General features: G+C 40.6%; 1 protein-coding gene and 1 pseudogene across 2 annotated transcripts in view; one reads left to right on the top strand and one right to left on the bottom strand.

The window, feature by feature from the left end:
• The window catches only part of Parp4 (poly(ADP-ribose) polymerase family member 4), a 97,873-nt gene that overhangs the window by 35,966 nt on the left and 38,169 nt on the right, over nucleotides 1–23,738 (bottom strand). For both annotated transcript variants that reach the window (XM_010633816.3, XM_010633817.3), the window contains exons 17-24: nucleotides 23,242–23,328; nucleotides 19,889–20,053; nucleotides 19,108–19,154; nucleotides 18,800–18,878; nucleotides 11,614–11,751; nucleotides 9,227–9,422; nucleotides 7,522–7,589; nucleotides 6,354–6,541 (exon numbers count right to left, since the gene is read on the bottom strand). In XM_010633816.3, coding sequence (XP_010632118.1) covers nucleotides 6,354–6,541; nucleotides 7,522–7,589; nucleotides 9,227–9,422; nucleotides 11,614–11,751; nucleotides 18,800–18,878; nucleotides 19,108–19,154; nucleotides 19,889–20,053; nucleotides 23,242–23,328 — 968 coding nt within the window. The remainder of the gene's footprint in view (nucleotides 1–6,353; nucleotides 6,542–7,521; nucleotides 7,590–9,226; nucleotides 9,423–11,613; nucleotides 11,752–18,799; nucleotides 18,879–19,107; nucleotides 19,155–19,888; nucleotides 20,054–23,241; nucleotides 23,329–23,738) is intronic.
• On the top strand, nucleotides 14,663–17,312 carry LOC104868859 (annotated as a pseudogene).

Below are 23,738 nucleotides of genomic sequence, written 5' to 3'. Positions count from 1 at the left end.
AAATGTCTGTTCATTTCAGGTGCCCATTTTTGAATTGGGTCTTTATAAATGGGGGGGCTGGTTGTTTTGAGTTCTTTATATATTCTAGATAATAGTCCTTTGTCTGAGGAGCAGCTGGTAAAAAATTTTTCCCACATTGTAGGTTGTCTCTTAGTTCTTTTGATGGCTTCTTTTGCAGTGCAGAAGCTTTTTAATAAGATGAGATTCCAGTTGTTGATTCTTTCTGCTAGTTCCCGTGCTACTGAGGATTTGTTCATAAAGTCTTTTCCTATGCCAATGTCTTCCAGAGTTCTGTCTAACTTATCTTCCAGTAAGTTTAGTGTTTCTGTTTTAATATTTAGATCTTTCATCCACTTGGATTTTAATTTAGTGCATGGTGAAAGATAAGGGTCCAATTTTAATCTTTGGCAGGTTGAAATCCAGTTTTTCCAACACCATTTATTAAAGAGGCTATCTTTCCTCCAATGAGAATGGTCAGCTCCTTTGTCAAAGATGAGGTAGCTGAGTACATCTGGATTTGTTTTTGTGTCTTCCAGTCTGTTCCACTGATCCTCAGGCCTGTTTCTTTGCCAGTACCATGCTGTTTTTATCACAGTGGCTTTGTAGTATAGTTTCAAATTGGGAATTGTTATACCCACTGCCATGTGTCTGTTGCCTAGGATGGCTTTTGCTATTCTAGGTCTCTTATGGTTCCAAATGAATTTTTGGATTCTTTTTTCTAGTTCTGTGAAATATAGTGTTGGAATTTCAATCAGCATTGCATTGAATCTGTATAGCAGTTTCGATAGTATGGTCATTTTCACTATGTTGATTCTTCCTACCCAGAAGCAGGGGATATCTTTCCATTTTTTTATATCCTCGATTTCTTTTTTCACAGTGCTGTAGTTTTCAGTGTAGAGATCTTTTACTTCTTTTGTTAGATTGATTCCTAGATACTTCATTTTTTTGGATGCTATTGTGAAAGGAATTGTTTCCCTTATTTCTCTCTCAGTGAGTCTGTTATTTGTGTACAAGAAGGCTATTGATTTTTGGGTGTTCACCTTGTATCCAGCTACTCTACTGAATCTGTCAATTAAGTCTAGAAGTCTTTTGGTGGAGTTTTTTGGGTCTTCAATGTAGAGTATCATATCATCAGCAAATAAGGACAGTTTAATTTCTTCCTTTCCTATCTTTATTGCTTTAACTTCTTTCTCTTGTCTAATTGCTATGGCTAATGTTTCTAGAACTATATCGAAGATGAGTGGTAATAGTGGGCATCCTTGTCTTGTTCCTGATTTTAACGTGAAAGTTTTCAGTTTTTGGCCATTTAATATGATGTTGCCTGTTGGTTTTTCATAGATAGCCTTTATTAATTTGAGATATAGACCATCTATTCCAATTTTTTGCAGGGTTTTTATCATGAATGGATGTTGAATTTGTCAATGTTGAATTTCAAATGCTTTTTCTGCATCTATTGAGAGGGTCATATGGTTTTTGTCCTTGACTTTGTTAATATAGTGTATTACATAGGAAACAGAGCGAGCTCAAATAAACAACCTAATGATGAATCTTAGACTCCTAGAAAAACAAGAGCAAGAAAAACCCAAAGCTTGAACAAGAGAGGAAATTATAAAGATTAGAGCAGAAATCAATGCAATGGAAACTAAGAAAACAATACAAAAAATAAATGAAAGAAAAAGTTGGTTTTTTGAAAGAATAAATAAAATTGATAAACCCTTAGCTAATCTTATCCAAAAAAGGAAAGAAAAGGCTCAGATCCATGCAGTCAGGAATGAAAAAGGCGAAGTCATAACAGATTCAACAGAAATCCAGAGGATCATTAATATCTACTCTGAAAACCTATACTCTAATAAATTAGAAAACACAGAAGAAATGGACAGATTTTTAGATACTTACGAATTGCCAAAGTTGAACAAAGAAGATAAAAACATTTTAAACACGCCAATTACAATCAGTGAAATTGAAAATGTAATTAAAAATTTACCAACAAAGAAAAGCCCAGGCCCTGATGAATTCACTGCTGAATTTTACAAGACATTTAGAGAAGAACTACTGCCTTTACTCTTCAAACTTTTCAATAAAATTGAAAGGGAAGCTATACTTCCAAATTCATTCCTGGAAGCAAATATCACTTTGATTCCCAAACCAGGGAAAGACCCAACTAAAAAAGAGGACTACAGGCCAATCTCCTTAATGAATATAGATGCAAAAATCCTTAATAAAATACTAGCAAACAGAATACAGAGGATCATTAAGAAGATGATACATCCTGACCAAGTCGGATTTATTCCAGGGATGTAAGGATGGGTCTTGCTTTATAGTTGAGGCTAGTGTTGAACTCACTATGTAGTCCAGGCTGGCCTCCAACTCTTGGTGGTCCTCCTGCCTCAGCCTTGCAAGTTCTAGGATTACAGACATGTGCCACCAAGCCTGTCTGAACCAGGAATTTTTGACCAGCCTATGCAATACAGTGAGACCTTCCCCCAAACAAATAAAAAGCTAAGTAACTCTTACTCTAGCAAAGAACATCATTTTTTTCATCTTTGAAATTTTTTTTTTCAGCTTTGAGTTTATTGGTACATTTTAGGGATACAGTACAGTTACATTCATTGTGGGGATCTTGTACCTCTACATGACAAGTCTTGATTCTCATTTTTTCCCCTTACTCCTGCCCTCCCTTCACCCCCTCTTCCCCTCCCCATCTACAAACACTTTATTTTCATCTTTTCATTATCTCACATTTTTTTCTTTTCCCTTATTACCCTTCCCCTACCCATCCCACCTTCCCTACACTTTTAGCTCCTTTCTTCCCATTTCTAAATGTCAGTAATTTTATTAGGATCTTATGTATAATAGTCTTTTGTCTGAGAAGCAGCTGGCAAAAATTTTTCCCACATTGTAGGTTGTCTCTTAGTTCTGTTGATGGTTTCTTTTGCAGCGCAGAAGCTTTTCAATAAGATGAGATCCCAGTTGTTGATTCTTTCTGCTAGTTCCCGTGCTACTGCGGATTTGTTCATGAAGTCTTTTCCTATGCCATTGTCTTCAAGAGTTCTTCCTAGCTTATCTTCCAGAAAGTTTAGTGTTTCTCTTTTAATATTTAGATCTTTAATCCACTTGGATTTTAATTTAGTGCATGGTGAAAAATAAGGGTCTAGTTTTAATCTTTGGCAGGTTGAAATCCAGTTTTTTCAACACCATTTATTAAAGAGGCTATCTTGCCTCCACTGAGGATGGTTGGCTAGGAGCTTCTGGATTGATCTCTCGTGGTCCTTATTATTTTTAAGAGGTTTTTCTTTTCCTGGTCAGTAATTGCAATCCTACCTTCTACATCTGAAATTCTGTCCTCACATTGGCTCTTTCTGCTGCATTAACTTTCAGTGGAGTTTTTAATCTTCTGGAAATCTGCTTGCATCTGCTTTATGGATTCCATTTGTTTCCTATGTTGGGATTCCATCTAGTTTCTCAGCTCCTCTATTTTTATTAATCTGCATCCACTCTAGATTTATTAATCATGTCTTATACTATGGGCACAATCTCTGCTGTTATCTGAGAAACAAACCTCTTTCATTGCCAGTTCAGGGAGTCCAGGTGGTTGAGTATCAGATTCTTCCATTTAATTTGCCTTTGTTGTTGCCTTAGGTGATCTGGAAGTCTGGTTTTGACACTTACTTCTGTGTCTTCTCATTTCAACAGATGCAGTCTGCTGTGCCTTTGTTGGGGGAACTTTTTGCTTACCCAGTGGTCTTCAATTCTCAGCAGGCCACTGAGCAGCCTTTATTCTGCTGCTCCCCAGTGCACCAATGCCTGGGTTTAGAATGGTGGCCTTCTATATCCCTGAGCTGACCTGTTGTCTGAGTGGGCTTCTGGCTGGGGCCTGTGCACACTTGGGATCGTATCTGGGTGTGCCCTTTGCTGGGGCCCTTATGTAGCTGTTGTCGGGGGCAGCAGGGCTTTGGCAGAGGGCTGTGTATCCCAGTTCCTGTTGTCTGTGTAGGCTTCTGGCTAGGGTCTTCAGGCTCTTATCAGTGTTATCGGGGTGAGCCTCTGGCTGTTGCTTGTGCATCTATGTAGTTCTTTTCCGGGTAGGCTCTTGGCTGTGGCCGATGGTATGGCGGAACTCTGGATGAGAGTCGCATGCCTGTGCAGCTCTTGTCTAGGTGGCCTGTGGCTTGGGCATGTGTGCCCCCACCTCTGGGGTCCTCTGGGTGCAGCCATGCCACTCTGGTCCACACATCCGTTCTCCAGGACATGCCCACATTTACCTGTGGTATGTTGAAACTCTGGATGAAGGTCCCTACCCATTCTTACATCCTTTCTCCTTCAAACTTCTCTGCCTTTTAATGAATATAAGACACGTTTATCTTAGTCTGTTTCCTATTGCTCTGAGTGACATACATTAAGTAATTTATAAAGAATAGCAGTTTATTTGGCTCTCAGTTCTGGAGGCTGGAAGTCCAAGAGTTTGGCACTGGCATCTTATCAGTGTCTTGCGAGGGTGGCCTTTATCATAAAGTGATAGAATCCATCCCTTGATGAGATACAGCAAGGGTGCCAGCTTGGGTTCTCTTCCTTTTCTTATAATCCATTAATGTCACCACGCAGCCCCACTCATGAGCTCATCTGATTTTCTTTTTTGTTTGTTTGTTTGTTTTTTTCAGCTTTAATTGAGTTTATTGGTACATTTTAGGGATACAGTACAGTTACATTCATTGTTGGGATCTACATGACAAGTCTTGATTCTCATTTTTTCCCCTTACCTCTGCCCTCCCTTCACCCCCTCCTCCCCTCCCCATCTACAAACCATCTTTGACATTTAAATGGCTGTGTCTTCCTAAGTTTCTCACAATAATAGTTCTTTAGCTACACTTAAGAACTCCCAGCCCACCACAGTGGTGGTGGTGGTGGTGGTACAAGCCTGTCTCTTTGGGTGGCTATGGCAGGAGAATTGTAAATTGGAGCCCAGCCTCATCATTTAGTGATTTAGTAAGACCCACTTTGTCTCTGGATGGGCCCTCAGCGAGGAAGGCAGGAGCAGATGCCTGTGTCCCAAGTGCTGCTGCAAGCTCAGCAGTAAGGTCCCCAGGCAGGTGCTGGTGGAGTCTGTGCTGGCTGGATGAATGTTCTGGTTGGCCTGTGATGCTCAGTTTGGCCTTGGGATATGGAGAGCCACACTAGGAGCTAAGGCTGATGAGTGACATAGAGAAGAGCCTCAGGGGAAGGCAGGTCTGATTTGGGTACAGCAGTGGCTAAGAGGTAGGGAAGCTGTCAGGGGCATTAAGAGCCAGAGGACTGTGGGGGCTAGGCTCTAGGAAGCATGTGAGGAGTGCCCTGGCTCCTAGAGCACCAGGTAGTTGGAAGTCAGGGCTCACTCAGAGACAGGATAGGACTCCCCAACAGTGTACTGAGGAACAGAAACATCTGCTGGGCTGGATGTTCTGCACAAATACCAGGAAGCCCCTCTACTCTTTGTTTCCCTTATGAGGATGTCTGTGGGAGAGGGAGTAATTCTAACAGTTATGGAGTCTCAGCCTCCCTAGAAAAGATTCTATGCACACTAGCAGGTTTGGAAATGCAAATGCTCACAGCAGCCAACTCAGAGACAAAACAGGGAGCAAAGCAGGGGAGAGGGATGCAGTGCTTGCTGGGTCCAGCCAGCCAGCAGGAACTACACCAGGCCGCAAGGGATGAGCTGCGCACTTGATTATTATGCAAAATAATAACCTTTAGTAATACTGTAACCCAGTGATAGCAAACCTTTTAGAGATTGAGTGCCAAACTACAACCTAAATTTCACTTATTTATCGCAAAGTCCAACACTGCAATTAAACTTGAATACTGAGGTTTTAGTTTAGAAAAAAACAACTCTACATTAACATCTTTTGTCTTAAAAGAAAAACACAATAACATACGTGCTATAGGTTTGTCACCAATGTTATAACCTAATAGGTATTTTCATATTCACCTTCATTTTACAGAGAACAGGTTAACAATTTACCCAAGGTCACAGTTAACAAATGAGTGGCTCATTGGGTTTTGAGACCCAGGCAGTCTGGCCCAGAGCTCAGAGCTCAGCCCTGCTGTGATAATAGCTTCTATTATATACTTATATCTACTTCCTAACTTCAAAAATTCCTGTGCAGGTCAAATAAAAGACCTGCCCAAGCCAGGCATGATGGCACATGCCTGTAATCCCAGCACTGAAGAGGCTGAGACAAGAGGATTTCTGTGATTTAGAGGCCACCCTGAACTACAAAGTGAGACACTGTCTCAAAGAGAGAGAGAGAGAGAGAGAGAGAGAGAGATCCCTGCTGCAGATAGCCTTTTTACGGGTGGGTTATGGGTCTCTGGCTTACCCGATCCCACAGGTGAACAGCCTGGTATGGAGGACATTTCTCTTCACAAGCTTCAGTGTCAGACTCTCATTCTGGAGGTGCCCATCAGATATGAGGAGGACATTCCGGACTCCTTCAGAAGGGTACAGTAAACCCAAGTATCGGAGTGTTTTCCAGAAGTCTGTGTTCCCCATGGTAGGTGTAGCAGACTACAAGAGATCAAGTGAAAGATCATTGCTCATTTGGTGTGGTTGCCCTTTGTGATAACCTTCACTGAAATATGTCTCCTAGGGAGGGTTTAAAGATACAAGGTCTTGGGCTGGGGATTTAGCTCAGTGGTTCCACTGCCTGCCTTGCAAATGCAAGGACCTGAGTTCAATCCCCAGTACCAAAAAAAAAAAGATACATGGTCTTGAAAAACATTTTTTCCTAATTATACAATAGTGGAACAACTATAGTTATACCCTTTTAGTTTATTTCATGGCCAATGGTAATTATATTATCATTGTTGGGCATTTATTCAAAGAATGATAATGAATGGGAAAAAACAGCCATGTATGGAAAAAACAGTGGAGCACCACTGGGTGGGCAGCTGGGGCTGAGGTGGTGACTATTTGTTCTTGGATTTCTCTATATTGAGAGACAGAAACAAGGGACTGAAGAAAACCTCAGTATGCTAAATTAATCATATCAGGTGCTAGGACCATGAAAAATTCTTCTCTTTTTACTTTTTAATTCCCAATTTTCTTAGTCATCACTTTTATTTTATTATTATATGATATATTATTATATATATTAATAATATATTTTATTATTACCGCTGTGCTTTGGATAAGTGTTCCCCAAGGCCCATGTGTTAAAGGTTTGGTCACCACCCTTTGGTGCTACTAAGAGGCAGAACCTTTGGGAGGGGGGCCTATTAGAAAAACAGTAACCACTGGGGCTGTGTCCTTAATGGGCATATGGGACCTGAGCCCCTTTCTATACCTCTTGCTTTCCAGATACCATGAAGTGAATAGGCCCATTCCACCATGATATACTGTACTGTCAAAGGGCCAAAAGATGATACTGCCCCCAAAATAAACCTTTCCTTCTTATAAGTTGATTTATCTCAGGTATTTGTTACAGTTATCTCAGGTATTGGACAGTTAACACATCTACAACATAGGCATAGAGTAGGTTGTCTTACCTTAATGAACTCTGTTGGCACATTGCTGCTTGTGATGTGCTTTGGATATGAAAATAACTCCTTGTAACCTGTATGATAAGACAAGCATGAAATGGTTCTATTAAACATTCACTGGATTGACTATGAGCAAATAATAATGCTACTTTATAACAATGCTACCACTATGAAGAATACTATATATTGATGTACATACTTTTCTCTTTAGAAATCTATGATTTTTGTTTGTTTGTTTGTTTTGGTACTGGGGATCAAATTCAGGACCTTGCACTTGCCAGGAGGCTGCAGTACCACCGAGCTACATCTCCAGCCCTCTGTGTGATCTTTTTTTTTTTTTGGTTTTTGAGACAGGGTCTCACTATGTAGTTGAGACCGACCTGGAACTCACTATGTAGCCCAGGTTGGTCTCAAACTCACAGTGATCCTCCTGCCTCAGCCTCCTGAGTGCTGGGATTACAGGCATGCACCACCACGCCTGGCTCTGTGTTATCATTTTAACATATAAAAACTCACCGCAGTACATTCCAGAGTATTTGAGTCATGCACTTTACTATGCAAAACATTCTAAGTCAAAGTCCATGTGTGGATCACTGCATCACCTTGCAAAGCAAAGCTCAGTGATGTTGTGGTGGCACCGGCAGTTCAACACTTAGGGTGGTGGTTTGGTAAGTGAGTGCCCAAATTGCAACCCAAAACCTGCTTATATATAGCAAAGTGCCAACACTGCGATTAAACCTGAATCTTGAGGTTTTAGTGTAGAAAAACAATTCACGGGCCTGGGGATTTAGCTCAGTGGCATCAAGACTGCCTTGCAAGTGCAAGGTCCTGAGTTTGATCCCTGGTACCTCAAACCAAAACAAACTAACTCATACATTAAATCTTTGTCTTAAAAGAAAAACAAATAACATGTGTGCCATAGGTTCACCATCATTGCCCTAGTAGGTACAGTCTCTATCCATGCCTTCCCCTCCCCTCACCTATTCGGGCTCCTCCCCCAGAAAGCAGACCCTAGCTCCACTATAAAGAGCCTTTAAGACAGCACAGAAGATGAGAATCATAGGACAGATTTGTCCTATCACTCTACTTCATGTTTCCTGCATCCTTGAAATACCATATTCTTGAGAAGCCCCCGGGCCCTTACCTGGAAGGTGTTGTTTCCTTCCTTCCTTGCTCCTCAAAGGCCATTCCTTACAGGTTTTCTCTGACTGCTATCTGTAAATGTCTGTCCTCATTCCTGGGACCTTCCTACTCAGAGACCAGGGGTCCTGCATTTGGTATAGTTGATCATAATAGTAACATTTGTCTCTCCTACTACGGAACAAGCCTTTGTTTTAAGTCCTTTCCATACATTAGATCAGTCCTCACAACAATACTATGACCTGTAGGACTGTTACCCCAAGACTGCAGATGAGGAGTAAAGGCACACAGAGTTCCAGTGTCTTGCTCAAGGTGACAAGTGGGATCTAGACAAGAGGATCTGGTTCCAGTGAATTTTCTTCCCCCTGCTGTGGTGCTGGGGGTGGAACCCAGGTCACATGCCAGCCAAGTGCTCCTTCATTGAACAGCACCCTGCCCTTGGCCTCAGAGCTATTGTGCTATGCTTCATGCTTGGCTACCTCCCACTCCACAAACAAGGTCCGGTGCCAAGAGTCATCAGTCTTGCATTAAGGAAGAAGTACACATGGGACTGGGGACAACACATACTTACCTGTGCCAAACTGGACAATGTTTACTTTTTGCTCCTCCCCCACCAAGGACAGTGCATACAAGGTAATTTGCTTGGCTTGCATGAATGTTACACCCTCCATAGAATTGGAGCAATCAAGACAAATAACCACTTCATTTCTGCTGGCCGGGCCAGGGAGGGTGGCATCGAGATCAGGTTGAAAGACTAGCATGCAAGCCTAAAAGGAGAGAAAGATGCTCGGTCAAAGTTTCTTTTAACTCAACCTGGAAAACAACTACTTGTAAATTTTAAAACTTTCTAGTAAGGTAAAAACTAATGCTATAAAAGAAAAATAAGATGTATTCAACAATAAGACAGTCTAGTAGGAGTTCATATAAAGAATAAAATGGCAGAGCCAGATATTCCAATGAATAAAAAATGAACTTTGGAGAGGTCAGGAATTAATATAGAATTAATCTGTGAAAAATCATTTGGCATCTATGCTATAAAATGAATATATATTTTATCTCTCTTACACAGATACACATTCTAAAAGAAATATAAGCTGGGTGTGGTAGTGCACTCCTTTAATCCCAGCACTTAGAAGGCTGAGGTGGGAGCATCTCTGAGTTTGAGGCCAGCTTGGGCTACACAGTGAATTTAAGGCCAGCCTGAACTACGTAGGGAGATCCTGTTTCAATCCCCCACTCTCCAAAAAGGGATGTTACTGTGATTACTAAAATATACATAGGTATCTCTTAATTACCTGTAATATGAAAATACATTTACTACCCCTAACGTTTCAGTTTTCTTTCTAACTGAAGAAGCAATTCTAGCCAGGCATGGTGATATATACTATGGGAAGCTAATGCAGGAGGATCCTAAGTTTGAGCTCAATGTGAGCAATTTAGCAAGACCCTATCTCTAAAATAAAAAAAGGGCTGGGAATATAGGTCAGTGTGAAAGGCCCTGGGTTTAATACCAATATTGTGGAGTTCCTTGTGACACCCAACAGATCAATGTCTACTCAGGTTGACTTGGGAGGTAGAAGGCTGCTAGCTCCAAGGAGCCAGAACATTTTGAAGATGGGACATTTTGCCAACTTCAGCAGAGATGGGCCTTATGGGGAAAACAAGGAAGCTCCCTAGGGGACAATTAGATAAAAGTTAATCATTCAGCCAAACTCTCACCACGCCTTGTTTGCCTGCCATGTTACCTAAAACAAGTATTTGCACTCACAAAAATTCTATGCCTTTGTTGTTCCTCAATAAATCTGGGAGTTTAAATCAGTTCAGGGTTCCATTTCAGTAGGGTTCCTTAACTCTTCTCAAAGATATTCTCTGTCTCTCATGTTTTTCATTCATCTATCAGGGCATATTGTGAAAAATAAAATATGGCTATCCTCTGTTACAACCACATTAAATAGTCTTATAATTTTTCCACTATTTAAAAAGTATACAGACTATCAGCTATTACAGGTTTTTGGAGGAGATTAAGATAAAAACTACAATCTTTATATAGGGAAATAGGCTACACAAAGCTTTTGGCTGAAACCTCAGAAGTTTGTGATTCCTCCCACCCTCAGTGGTACTGAACACTGACGAACTTAGGGCCTGTGCATATCACTGAGTCATATCCCATTCATTCGTTTTTTTGAGACAGGATTTCACTACTGTATATGGTCAGGTTGGCCTCGAATTTGCAATGATCTTCCTGCATCAGCCTCTTAAGTGCTGGGATTATAGGCATGTACCACCATGCCCAGCAAAACTTTGATTTTTTTGAGTGGGGGTACAAGGGATCGAACTTGGGACCTCCCACTTGCCAGGCAGGTGCTATACTGCTGAGCTAAATCCCCAGTCCTATGATTTTTTTTTTTTAATGGTAGTGAAGTCTCACATTTATTAAAGGTAGGGAAAAAAACAGAAGGGTAAGGGAAAAATGGGCCCTGTACATCGAGTTTGGGCCAAGTAGAAAGGAAGTGAAGAGGGAGGAAACATTTTTAAAAATATGCCATGCACTGTAGGATAAGCTACCGTGAAGAGGCATGATGATTTTTGATGGATTCCTGACATAAATTTTCTTTTGGTACCAAAGATCAAACTCAGGACCTTATGCTTGCGAGGAAGGCAGTAGCACCACTGAGCTAAATCCCGGCCCGTGACATAAAGATTTTTGATTGAGGGATCTTAGAGAATCAGAGTTCACTAGATAATGCTGGTTTTTCAGGACTATCGATAATTTCCAGGGCCAGGGATTTAGCTCAGTGGTTCCACTGCCTGCCCGCAAGCACAAGGACCAGAGTTCGATTCCCGGTACAAAAAAACAAAAAACAAAAACAAAAAAAAAACCAATAATTTCCAAGCTTATATTTCTTCTGAAGCCTTTTTCCAGTAGTGTCTCATACTTCTAAGAAAGAAAGAGTATACCTCACTTTCTTTTTCTGGATGCTTTTCAACCCACATTCTTGGAAGATATGCATTAGACAAACCAATGTGGAGAGAAAATCCATTGCTGTCTAAGGTGCTGCCCTCCAAGGTGCTAATTACAGCTCTGCAATCTGTGCGCTACAAAGCAAACACATACAGCAAAGTAAATAATGGAATAACACCGCATCATCAATGTGCACTTACCTGCCAACTAGCAAACATTTTTATAGTTAAGTAACTTCAGTAAGAGTCAGCAATATAATAATATATTCCAAAATCACAAAATGTATGATAATTATGACCTATGATCATTATCATGTTCAGTACTCTCCTGAAATTCTCCCATCCAAGTAGTAACCAGGACCAACCCTGCTTAGCTTCCAAGGTCATACCAGATAGCACATGTTCAGGATGCATGGCCGCAGTCCTCTTCTGATATTCTAAGGCTGATTTACATTGTCAAATTTAGGTAAGCTAGAGATAGTCTAAAGTATGAATCTAAAGATTAATGATCTGTATATTCAGTTAATTTATCAGAATATGACATGGACTCTGGGATAGGAAAACAAAACATGCAATAGAAATTATAACTTTTTGATGAATTATCTTTCATAAATATAAAACAATTTGAAAATGTAGATGATAAGCTTTAAAACAATGAAGATAGGAGGCTCCAGAGGCTCTCTTGCCTCTGTGTGGGTGAGAAAGATGTCCTGGCTGTGAGCCTCAGGCCCACATCATCTCTACTGTGTTTTCATTTCCACTGTGTTCATCTCTCCTGTGTGTTTTAAATTACATAAATTAAATAAAGCTGTTTTAGAACTATCAGGTACTTTAAAGGATTCCAGGGTGCATGCTATCGAGATAAAGTTATGATAGTTAAACTCCTACTGTACTACTGATGTCACTGATCTTCTCTTCTGGGTGTTCAACCACCAAAGTGCAGAGACCAACACCAAAAGGTAACTGGGCTAAGACCATCAATATTTTGGCTCTGGTCCTCCAAGGTCATCAAGGATCCAAGGTATGAAGGAACCTTTTCTACAACACCTTGCATTTTGATGCCTCTGAAATCTTTGTTAGAAGGAAAGGCACACAGACTGCCAAGAGAAATCAGCAATGTTTCCCTAGTGCAGCAGACATGAAACATAGCAAGGATAAAGAGAAGCACCCCATATACACTCCTCCAACTCCTACTGGATCTGTCTTTTGTAAGGCATTGAATATGACATGAGGGTAGGGACAGCTTCAGTCACAGAGGACACTGCACTCAGAAGGGCCCTGCCCTTGGTTTTATATTCTGGGCCCAGTATTTTTTGTACTGGGCCTCATAAATGACATAAGGGCTATGTGCATACCACCTTCAGAGGCAGGCAGACCTCGGATTTTGTCTAAACTTCATACTTGCTATATATGGGGAAGGTTACTTACCCTCTGGGCCTCAGATCTCCATCTGCAACAAGGGCAAAACAATCCACACCCTAGGGTTATTTGAGGATTGGACAGTTGTAAGGGAATTCAGGTAAAGCACTTAGTACAGTATACCTGGCTTCACTACAATTACTCATAAAACTGGAGCCTGTATGTTGAACTCCAAATATTGTTAGTGCTGGTCATAAAAATTAATATCCTTAGGAAAATAGATCTGTTTTACATTTTACAGGAATCTGTGGGCTTACATGGCCACTGCTATCACTTCTTCATGGCTTCTAATTCAGTTGCAGCCATAGTAGAGACTGAGAAAATTAACAGCTAGATGTTAGCCACTTCTTACAGTGTAATTATGTCTTACATTATTACATTCTGGAAATAAGGTATTCAGTGACTTGCCCTGATTCTTCAAGGAGATAGGAGGGTTTAAAGATATTTAATGTGTGTTGTGATTTGTTAACACAGGACTCAAGGTCAACAGCATTGTAGCTCGACTCAAGAGATTTTATCAAATAGACATATTTTTCCCTGTAAGCCATATCAATCTTCTCCTGCTTGAGAACATTAGGCAAACTATACCAGGAGGCCATGGTAAACAGCAAAATCACCACAAAAATGATACAAAAACATAAACAACATTGCATTAAATACATCATGAAAAGGACACCTCTGCTGTGATCAACAGGAACAAGGGTAGGTAGAGGAAAATCTACAAAGACACAGGCCTCAGTCGGCCCAGAGCCACTGCTGTTCTTCCATCCTGTTAAGGTCTAAATACAGCAGTCTCCTTGCAGAGCTTCCCAGCAGTAGCACCAAAGAAGTCTAGGATCTTGGAAAAAAATGACTCCAAGGACAGCAATCCTAGATTTGGGAAAGGGAGCTTATCATCAAGTCCTTACAAGATCTTACTGCCAACAGACACTTCCATCCTCTCAAGTAGCCTTGTTTGAAAACAGATGAGCATGTTTAGAGAGCACTCGTGGGCAGTGTGTGGAGCTGTGAGTGTGAAGGCAAAGGTGCACTGGAGATGCCAGAAGTTTGGAGAAGCCAGGAGCATGGATTGCCTGAGAAAAACTGCAAAGAGGGAATAGAGCTGCCCTCAGAGAGAAGCCATGGGAGCTACAACCACCAGAAGCACCACAGGGGCAGAGCCACCCAAGCCCTCTGGAGTTCACAACTTGCCACAGATTGCCTCAGATGCTGGAAATGGAACTATGGGACTTAATGTTTCCTCAACTGGATTTTGGACTTGCTTTGGTCCTATTCCTTTGTATCTTCCTGTTTGTACCTTTTGGAATGGTAATGTCTGTCTTGTGCCACTGAATGTTGGAAGTGTTTGACTTTCTTTTCATTTGTACAGGGGCCTGCAGTTAAGAGTTTGCCTTAAATCTCAGAGGAGACTTTGGACTTGGACTTTTCAGCAATGCTAAAATGGTTCGGACTTTGGCAACTCTTAGAGATGGACTAAATGCCTTTTGTGTAAAGGAATGCATATGAATCTTTGAGATATGTCAGGGGCCGAATGTTATGGTTTGGGTCTAGATGTCCCCCCAAAGCCTCCTGTAGTCATAGTCTTGATCTAGAGTGTGTGAAGGTGGAACTGATTCATGATGCAATCATGTTACGCTCAGGGACACTAGGATTAAAGGTGTGAGTGCTACCTGCCCTAAGTAGTCTAAATAAGATAAAAGGGGAAAGGAGACGCTGTTCAGTTCTCTTGTTACCTTTGCTGCCATGTGTGCACCATGTTGTTTCTGATCTGTCATGCCTGTTTGTCATCGCTGCCTTGGATTTGGTTGATTATGGACCAAAACCTCTATGAAATGTAAACCAAATAAACCCCTTCCCCTTTAAAAAATAAATAAATAAATAATAAATAAAACAATGAAGATAGCACAGTAGATTATAAAATTGTCTTTATGCCTGGATTTCTCACCAAAGGAAACTGAAGATCACTACTTGGAGAAATTCAACCAAACAGAACCAGACTAGGGAGTGCTGGTGTAATGGAAATATGTCCTTACAGGGCTGCTTCCCAGAAGAGGGGTGAAGAAAAACAGGCATTCTGAGACATACACTCCTGAAGCACCTCACCAACACCCCATAGCTACTAACTAACCTCCCTGCAACCACAAAAAAGTGTCTCCACACATTTGGGGGCAGCCTCTATGACATGAAATATGGGACCAACAAACAAAATGCCAAAAGGAGGGAAAAAGAAACTCAGCACTCCCAGCACTTGGGAGGCTGAGGCAGGAGAATTGCCATGCGTTTGAGGCCAGCCTGAGCTACACAGAGAAAGCCTATCTCAAAAACAAACAAACAAACAAAAAAGAGAGACAAAATAGGATAGCATATCCATGAGATATAGAACTGACATAAGGGTATTATAAAAGAATAAAAAACAAAATAAAGCAACTCCCACAATTAAAAAAAAAAAGTTAAATCCTAGGATTTAAAAAAAAAAAAGAAAGAAAAAGCAGAAACTAACTCAAATAACCAAAACATAGGAGACAGCTAGGTGTGTTGCATGCATATTCCTGCTATCTTGGGATACTGAGGCAGGAGGATCAGAAGTTTGAACCTAGCCTGGGAAACTTAGTGAGATCTAGTCTCAAAAATTAAAAAAGACCTGAGAATACATCCCAGTGCCAAGGCCTTGGATTAAATAATCACTAGTATTTGTATGGGGTAGGCAAGGGCCAAAAGAGAACTATAATAAAAATTTCAGCAGAATAGTTGGAATAGAAAACTGAAGAAAATCACTGAGAAAGTAGAACAAAATGACAATAAAGTGAGCAATAGGAGGGAAAATGTAAGAAGGCATAGGTCGCAAGGTAGGGTATGCTTGATTGAAAGATATTACAGAAAGATAAGAGAAGAACAAGTTATTTTATTGACAGATAGTTCAGAAAAATTAACCCAGTTTTCTTTTCAAGTGGCAGCCAGGAGAAGAACCAGTAGGTTCTCTGGTTCAGGACTCCATACTTGACACAATATTTTTTGCCAAGTAGGTAATTTTTGTTTGTTTGGTTGGTTGGTTGATTTTTTGAGACAGAGCCTCACTATGTAGTTGAGACTGACCTGGAACTCACTGTGCAGCCCAGGCTAGTCTCGAACTCACAGTGATCCTCCTGCCTCAGCCTCCCAAGTGCTGGGATTACAGGCATGCGCCACCACGCCCAGCTCCCAAGTAGGTAATTAATAATGCTTATGCTACTCTAGCCATTGTCAGTGTGCTATTAAACTACCCATCAAGATGTCCATTTAGGGCAACTGATTTTTTTTTTTTTGTACTGGGAATCAAACTTGGGACCTTGTACTTTTGAGGCAGGTGGTGGCACCACTGAGCTAAATCCCCAGTTCAAGATGTCCATTTAAGAAAGACACTGTTAGGGGCCAGAGATTTAGTTCAGTGGTTCTGTTGCCTGCTTTGCAAGCACAAGGACCCAAGTCTGATCCCTGGTACCAAAAAAAAACAGTTAGAATTTAAAGAATTTTCAAAGTTTTGATGCAGCTATGAAAGGCTTGAGTAATTCAGAAGTGATTCAACAAGTACACAACAGTTTCGCCAGACAACAAATGTTTGAATATGATGCAAAGATATCAGCCAAAGAAAAAGATGCTTTTGACTTTGTCAGTTATGTTCCCGTTAATGAAAGGCTATATGAATTGGATGGATTAAGGTCCTTGGACTGATTGATTAATCAAGATCACTTGGTTAGTGCAGTAAGGCCAGTCATAGAAAAAAGGATGTAAAAGTACAATGAAGGTGAGATTTGATTTAACTTCATGGTCATTGTGTCTGACAGAAAAATGATATAAAGCCGGGGATTTAGCTCAGTGGCTCTGCCAACCTCCTCAGAAAAATGATGTATGAACAGAAGACAGCAGAATTACAAAGACAACTTGCAGAGGAGGAACCTATGGATACAGATCAGGGTAATAATATGTTAAATGCTAATCAGCCAGAAGTTGCCAAAAACCAGGTATTTATTGAAGAAGTACAAAAATGGAAAAGACACAAGACTAAAAATATTAGAGGGAAGGACAATTATCTGCCTTTCATTATGGAATTGTTAGTCTTCAGGAGAACACCAGCAGTTAATACCACTTATAGGAAAGGCAAAGAAAAACAGAATACAGAAAAAGCTCAGGAAACGAAACGAAGCGGGAGGATACTTTGGGATATGTACACAGCTCTGCATCTAAACTTATTCTCATGGAAACCATTAAGTTTAAGGAACTTTGAGCAGTGTCCTAATTGACTCAGTGCACATTTGGCAAAAGTACCAGTCTGTCTGGTCTGTAAAGCATAGATCCATAAAATTTTTCCCCACCTGCATCATGTGCATGTAGTGCATATTAAATAAGTGATACAAGAGTGCCTGCTCAAATTCTATTATTTGACATTGGAGCTGAGAACTCTTGTTGGTACTCTGGATATATAACTATAGTCATGAACCTTGGAAATGAACAAATGATATTCTCTGTTACTGTTCTAACTGATCCTTTGATTGTTTTTTAGCTTTCAATTTATAAATATCAGCTCTAAATTAAGTTGGTGCTGCCACCTGCCTCACAAGTGCAAGGACCCGAGTTTGATCCCTGGTACCAAAACACAAAAAACAAAAAACAAAAACCCTGAATTTTATCTTACACTAATTATTTGATTTTAATGCAGATCACTTGAAAAGAATGAAAGTACAGTTTCTAGTGATTTTCACTGATGCCAATAGAAAAGGTAATAAATATTCCAATTTGCTCAGTGGTTCAGCCGCCTGCCTTGCAAGGGCAAGGTGGCAAGGTCCTGAGTTCGATCCCTGGTACCAAAAAAACCCCAAAACAAAAAACATTAAAAAAAAAAAAACACACACACACAAACATGGAAAACAAATATCACTGAACTTCTAAAAAGTAATCCTGGAAGCTAGAGGATAATGCCTTCAGGATTCCAGATCATTTCCAACCCAGGACTCCACAGCTCCCTAAAGGGTCAAGTATGCACAGAGAAAGAAGAAATTTACAGACTCTACCATCCATACACATCGAGGAAGCTGGCAGAGGATGTGCTGTCAAATTGAAGAAAGAACAGGGCCAGGGATTTAGCTCAGCCGTTCGGTGGCCTGCCTTGCAAGCGCAAGGACCGGAGTTCAATCCCCGGTACCAAAAAGAAAAAAAAATTGAGGAAAGAACACAAGGAAAAGGACAGAGATAGAGCAGGGTGGGGCAGGGGTGTTGAGGGGCAGAGAAGTTGTCTAGCATGAATGAGGGGGACTTGGGTTCAGTCCTCAGCGCAACAAGAAAGAAAAAGGATAAGAGTAAAAGGCCCCTGTAATGGGAACAGTAAAAGGAGGCTGGAGCACAAGCAGGAGAAGGGAGGAAGGGGGGATTATAAAAAAAATAAAGTAAACACATTATTTGCAGCATTCATCAATGTGAAAAATAGTATTGAATGGAATTTTACTGATCATTAATAAGAGTATAGGAGAAGAAACAGGCTGGAAATCAAGCAAATGAAAATGGTAACTTGCCTCAGCCTCCTGAGTAGCTGGGATCATAGGCAAGTGCCACCATGTCCAGCTTCCATTTTTTTTTTTTTTTTTTTTTGTACTGGGGATTGAACTCGGGTCCTTGTGCTTGCAAAGCACGCCACTGAACCACTGAGCTAAATCCCCAGCCCCAGCTTCCATTTTTTGATATAATAAAATGAATGTTAAAATAAGAGCTCTTAAGAAATCAAAGATTCACTGACCTTTTGTTTCAATTCATGTGTATCACTGGAAATGAAGTCAATCACATATGGCATCTCAATACACACAGTCAAAGAGAAGCTACCAAAAGTCAAGAGAAGGTTGTTAGTCTAATACCTTAACTTTTCCACCTGAAGTTGTTGGGAAAAAAAATTTTTTTTTTCCAGCACTAAGGAACAAACCCAGGGCCTGCCACATGCTAGGCAAGCATTAACCCAGTCCTTCAAATAATTTGAAATGAAAATTTAAACCATAAAACTATCATCCAAATGGATGAATGACAGATAGGTTTTACATTTCAGGTACTAACCTTTGCTTTGTTCCTATTTCCTTTATACAAATCTTCTCTGTGGTATCCTGTTAAGAGAAAAACGTGTGTGTATAACCTAGTGTCCACTATGCTTCACAGTGAGCTCTAAACTGAAGGTGACCTCAGCAAAGTCTGTAAGGGATATGTGCCAAAGTATTAACCCTGTAGTTACCTCTGGGTGATGAAATTAAATGTGGTTTTGAAATTTTCCTCTTTTGACTTATTTGTATTCTCTATACTTATCTAATTCTTTGAAATGAACCACAGCACAGATGCAAAAATGTTTTGTGTCACTGAAAAGAAAAATATTATGCTCATTAGGCACATCTGTTTATTCTTCTGATTTTATAAATATTATGTGTGTCTAAATGCACAAATCAATGATTTTGACTTTTCATCGAGAAGATTGTTCTAGGGGCTGGGGATTTAGCTCAGTGGTTCTGCCACCTGCCTCGCAAGTGCAAGGTCCTGAGTTCGATCTCTGGTCCCAAAAATCAAAAACAAAAACAAAAAACCCAGAAGATTGTTCTAGGGGCTGGGGATTTAGCTCAGTGGTTCTGCCACCTGCCTCGCAAGTGCAAGGTCCTGAGTTCGATCTCTGGTCCCAAAAATCAAAAACAAAAACAAAAAACCCAGAAGATTGTTCTAGACGTTTTTTTTCTTGCCTTTGGTGTTGTTTTTGCAGTGCTGGGGATCAAACCCTGGGGTCTCCCACGTTAGGAAAATGCTCTACCACTGAGTCGTGTCCATAAATGGCCCCTTTACATCTAACCACACAAACCTGAAGGTTTTCATTCAGAGCCTTGTCCTGTTGCCAGGGTGCTACAGTGGCAGGCATGAAGAAGACAGCAACAGGGCCTCGAATGCTGAGTTCCGTAATGTAGGTAATTTTGATGAGAACCTTAGCCTTAGCGGGTAAGTTTCCAACACTTACGGTAAAAACATCCTGAAACAGAAACATGATTGAGATTGCAATTCCAAAGCTTTGCCAGCTAACACCTTTATTATATAAGTGACTTGAATTACAACCTCCCACGTTCTTCCCCAGAAAATGGTAATAGGACCTAGAAGACACATTGGTGGTGCTCAAGAAGAATCCTGGAGCTATTCACCAGGGACAGGAATAGAGCAGCATCTGTGGGGGGCAGAGAGGCGGCCCTCGATGGCTGAGCTGGACAGTCACTCAGTGGACTCTACTCCGTGGTCATGCACCTGTGTGCCCTGCTGCACGGAGGCCTCAAGGTCCCTCCCCACAAGGGAGGCCTTGCAACCTTCGTGGATCCAGCGTTGCTGCCCTCAGAAGCTGCAGAATGAAACCAGCATTTCCCCAAGCTTGTTCTTCATTTATTTCTCTCACCTGTAGTAAATTTTTAATTTTATTTTTTAGAAAAATAATTTATATAGTCTTGGAGTGGGGTACTGATAATCATATAAGGTGGCAAACTCATGCCTGGCTAGGGTAGAAAATGGACAAAGTACATATATGTATTTCTTTCTGATACCTACACAGAAGCCCTCTCAACAGTTTCAACTATATCTGCTATTTCATACAATTAGGAAAATCTAGTATATTATCAGGAATAAGATATTAATTAGTGTAGGCCTAAGGGTTAAATTATTATTTTTAATGTCAAGGATATCCATTGTATGATGGAAATAAACAAGGAGAGTGCAATTATTATTTTTGCTTGTTTGTTATGGTATTGGGGTTTGAACTCAGGGCTATATCAGTCTTTTTTATTCTTACTCTGAGATATGGTCTCACCAAATTGCCCAGGCTGGCTTTGAAATGTGTGATTTTCCTGCATTGGCCTCCCAAGTGGCTAGATTTATAGGAGTTTACCACCATGGATGGCTCTGAAGGGACACTTATTACAGTTAATAGTATAATCCTTTAAAGGAAGTGTATTAAAGCCCAGGTTCATTTGAAAGGCTGTCACTTAAGAGTATGGGCTTGGCAGGTCCGTTTCTAGGTAGAATAAAGATAGTTGCTTCAGTTATAACTTATCTTGAACCCATCAACCAAATGAAATGAATTCCAGAGTGACAACCCGCTTTGAGAACAGATGGGACACAGGAACTCTGAATTCCTACAGGTTGAAAGCAGGCAAGTTTGTTGTTAACTGGGAACTTCCAACCCAAGAGGAGTTTTCATATTCTCATAGGATTTTCTCCACATTTTTCTTTTTCCTGGGTCCACTAGAAAGAGTGGGGCAGTCAGAAGTCCAGAGAAAGCACTCTTCATAGGAGCACTGTGTGGCAGGTGGCTGGCAGCTGCCAGAGCATAGGCATGGCATACCACACTCTTTCCTGGATGCTGGAGGACAGTACACACTGCAGAAAGGGTAGCAGCAATGCAAGGATCAGAAAATTTTCCTTCTTCAGAGACCAGGTAAAGCTCCACTGCTTCAGGACAGAAGCAAGAGCTACCTTGCCATAAGAGAAGGGAACAAACCCTCCTGGGCCCAAGACCCTGCACCAGAAGACTGGGAGAAAGGCAGGAAACTGTTCCTCTAACATCTTGCAACAGACATAGGCAGAATTTGGCTGCTGCTAAGGTAGGGGAATAGGCAGAGTATAGCACCATGCACTGATAGCCTGGAAATGATCAAAGTTCAAAATGTGAAATACATTTCCTGGTGAGCGTAGTTGCTTTTGCACCTCTGTGAAGTCAAACAATTCTAAGGTCAGGGCCTATGTATATACGTGTATATTTGTGCATGGGTATTTATGTGGGGCTGTAAAAATCTTTTTTACCCTTGGGAGTACTATATATGTAATATATATGAATTCATGCCATGTAGTTTGTTTCCAAATATAAAAGATGAACAAATATACAATATAAACATAACATATAGTAATGTACTAAAATATAATATCTACATAATAGAATAATATGCTGCATTAACATTACTGCATAGTATGAGAACACTATAATCACTAAATGGCAAAACATATTCTGAGGGACCTGATGACACAGTTTTATAATGGTTCTGAGCAGACTTTACCCATAGGTAGTACATGTCCTTCAGGGAGACCACCCTCCTGTGAAAAGGAGGAACCATGTTAACCATGCGTTTAGGATGATAACCCCGCGCTGTTGCATGGCAGTCTCTCAAATGAAACCCAGGCTTTTACACATCCCCTATGACCAGGGACTAGCATTATTAACTGTTTAATAATCACCTCTTTATTAATTATTGAAAATGAGTATTTTAAAGGTCAAAATTAACTTAGCCCTTAAACATATATTTGTCTTTATCATGACCTCCACCAAACACTGCATTTCCACCATCCTAAAGCAACATGTCCTCCTCAGTGGTGACATCTGAAGCATATGGCTCCATCTGCAAAAGCAACCAAAACACCTGGAGATGTGGTTTAGTCACTGCATCTAGCATCTGTCAAAGTCACATTTAAACATATTAAGAAAAGTAATCTAGGGCCAGGGATTTAGCTCAGTGGTGCTGCTGCCTGCCTTACAAGCACAAGGTCATGAGTTTGCCTGTATTGAAAAAAAAAGAAAGAAAAGAAATTCAAACTGGGTGTGGCACCACACACCTGTAATCCCAGCACTTGGGAGACTGAGGCAGGAGGATCACCATGAGTTTGAGGCCAGCCTAGCCTCTGTCTCAAAAAAATAAAACCAAAATGTAAAACAAAATAAAATAAAAAATAAATAAAGGAAATCCAATAAATGTGACAGTTTCTCCTTCAGATTGGCCACGTCATTTTCCTGTTAAAGTCAATGATCAGAAAGAAAAGAAGCTGGACCTTTCTTAGGACCCTGCCTCCCTGGGTTATGACTTGGTGAAAACTGGGTAATTAATAGTGAGCTTAGTTCTAGGGAAAATATAAATATGCTACATTCTTTTACCAGAATATAAGAATCATGTACCTTAAATGTATTCTTTTTGCTATTAAGTCTAGGAAACTCAGTTCCCACGGACAGAGGAATTTCTCCTGTTTCCTGGGTAGCACTGATACCATCCCCTCCTTTCTTCAGACAGGTAGAAGGGGTCTGACCAGCTTGGCATCCCTTACTTACAAGGAATCCTACAAGCCCAGCATTGTCTAAATCATCCCAGTGTTTACTGTGAGTTTCATTATCAACCCTCCTTCTGGAGTGCATACCGGAGCATCCTGATCCATCAGATACGCGCCATGGCCTTGGCTGATAGCTGCTCGGTATTCTTGCTGGGCTTCTTCCTTCTCCTTAATCTGGAAAACATTTTTAAAACAGCCCATTATAGTGAGAATGACTTTACAACAGGGAGCTGATAGGCAAGACCCTGAGGCAACTATAATATAGAATAGTATGGTTCCACAAAAAAAGAAGATAGGAAAACAGTAAGCTGAGGCAAACTGGAAGAAACTGGTGGGAGCAGGGTTGGTGGCACATGGTTGTGAAGGGAGCACTCTGACAGTCCGAGGCAAGAGGATCGCAAGTTCAAGACTAGCTTGGGAAACTTGGTGATATCGTGAGACTCTGTCTCAAAATTAAAAATAGAAATGGATTGAGGATTTAGCTCAGTGTAAAGGCCATGGACTCAATCCCCTACACCACACACACACAAAAAAAAAAAAAAAAAAAAAAAAAAAAAAAAAAAAAAAAAAAAGAAAAAAAGAAG

The sequence above is a fragment of the Fukomys damarensis genome, unplaced genomic scaffold (assembly GCF_012274545.1).
Source record: "Fukomys damarensis isolate Sample0158 unplaced genomic scaffold, DMR_v1.0_HiC HiC_scaffold_38, whole genome shotgun sequence".
Classification (NCBI taxonomy): domain Eukaryota; kingdom Metazoa; phylum Chordata; class Mammalia; order Rodentia; family Bathyergidae; genus Fukomys; species Fukomys damarensis.
This window is presented reverse-complemented; position numbering and strand designations above follow the sequence as displayed.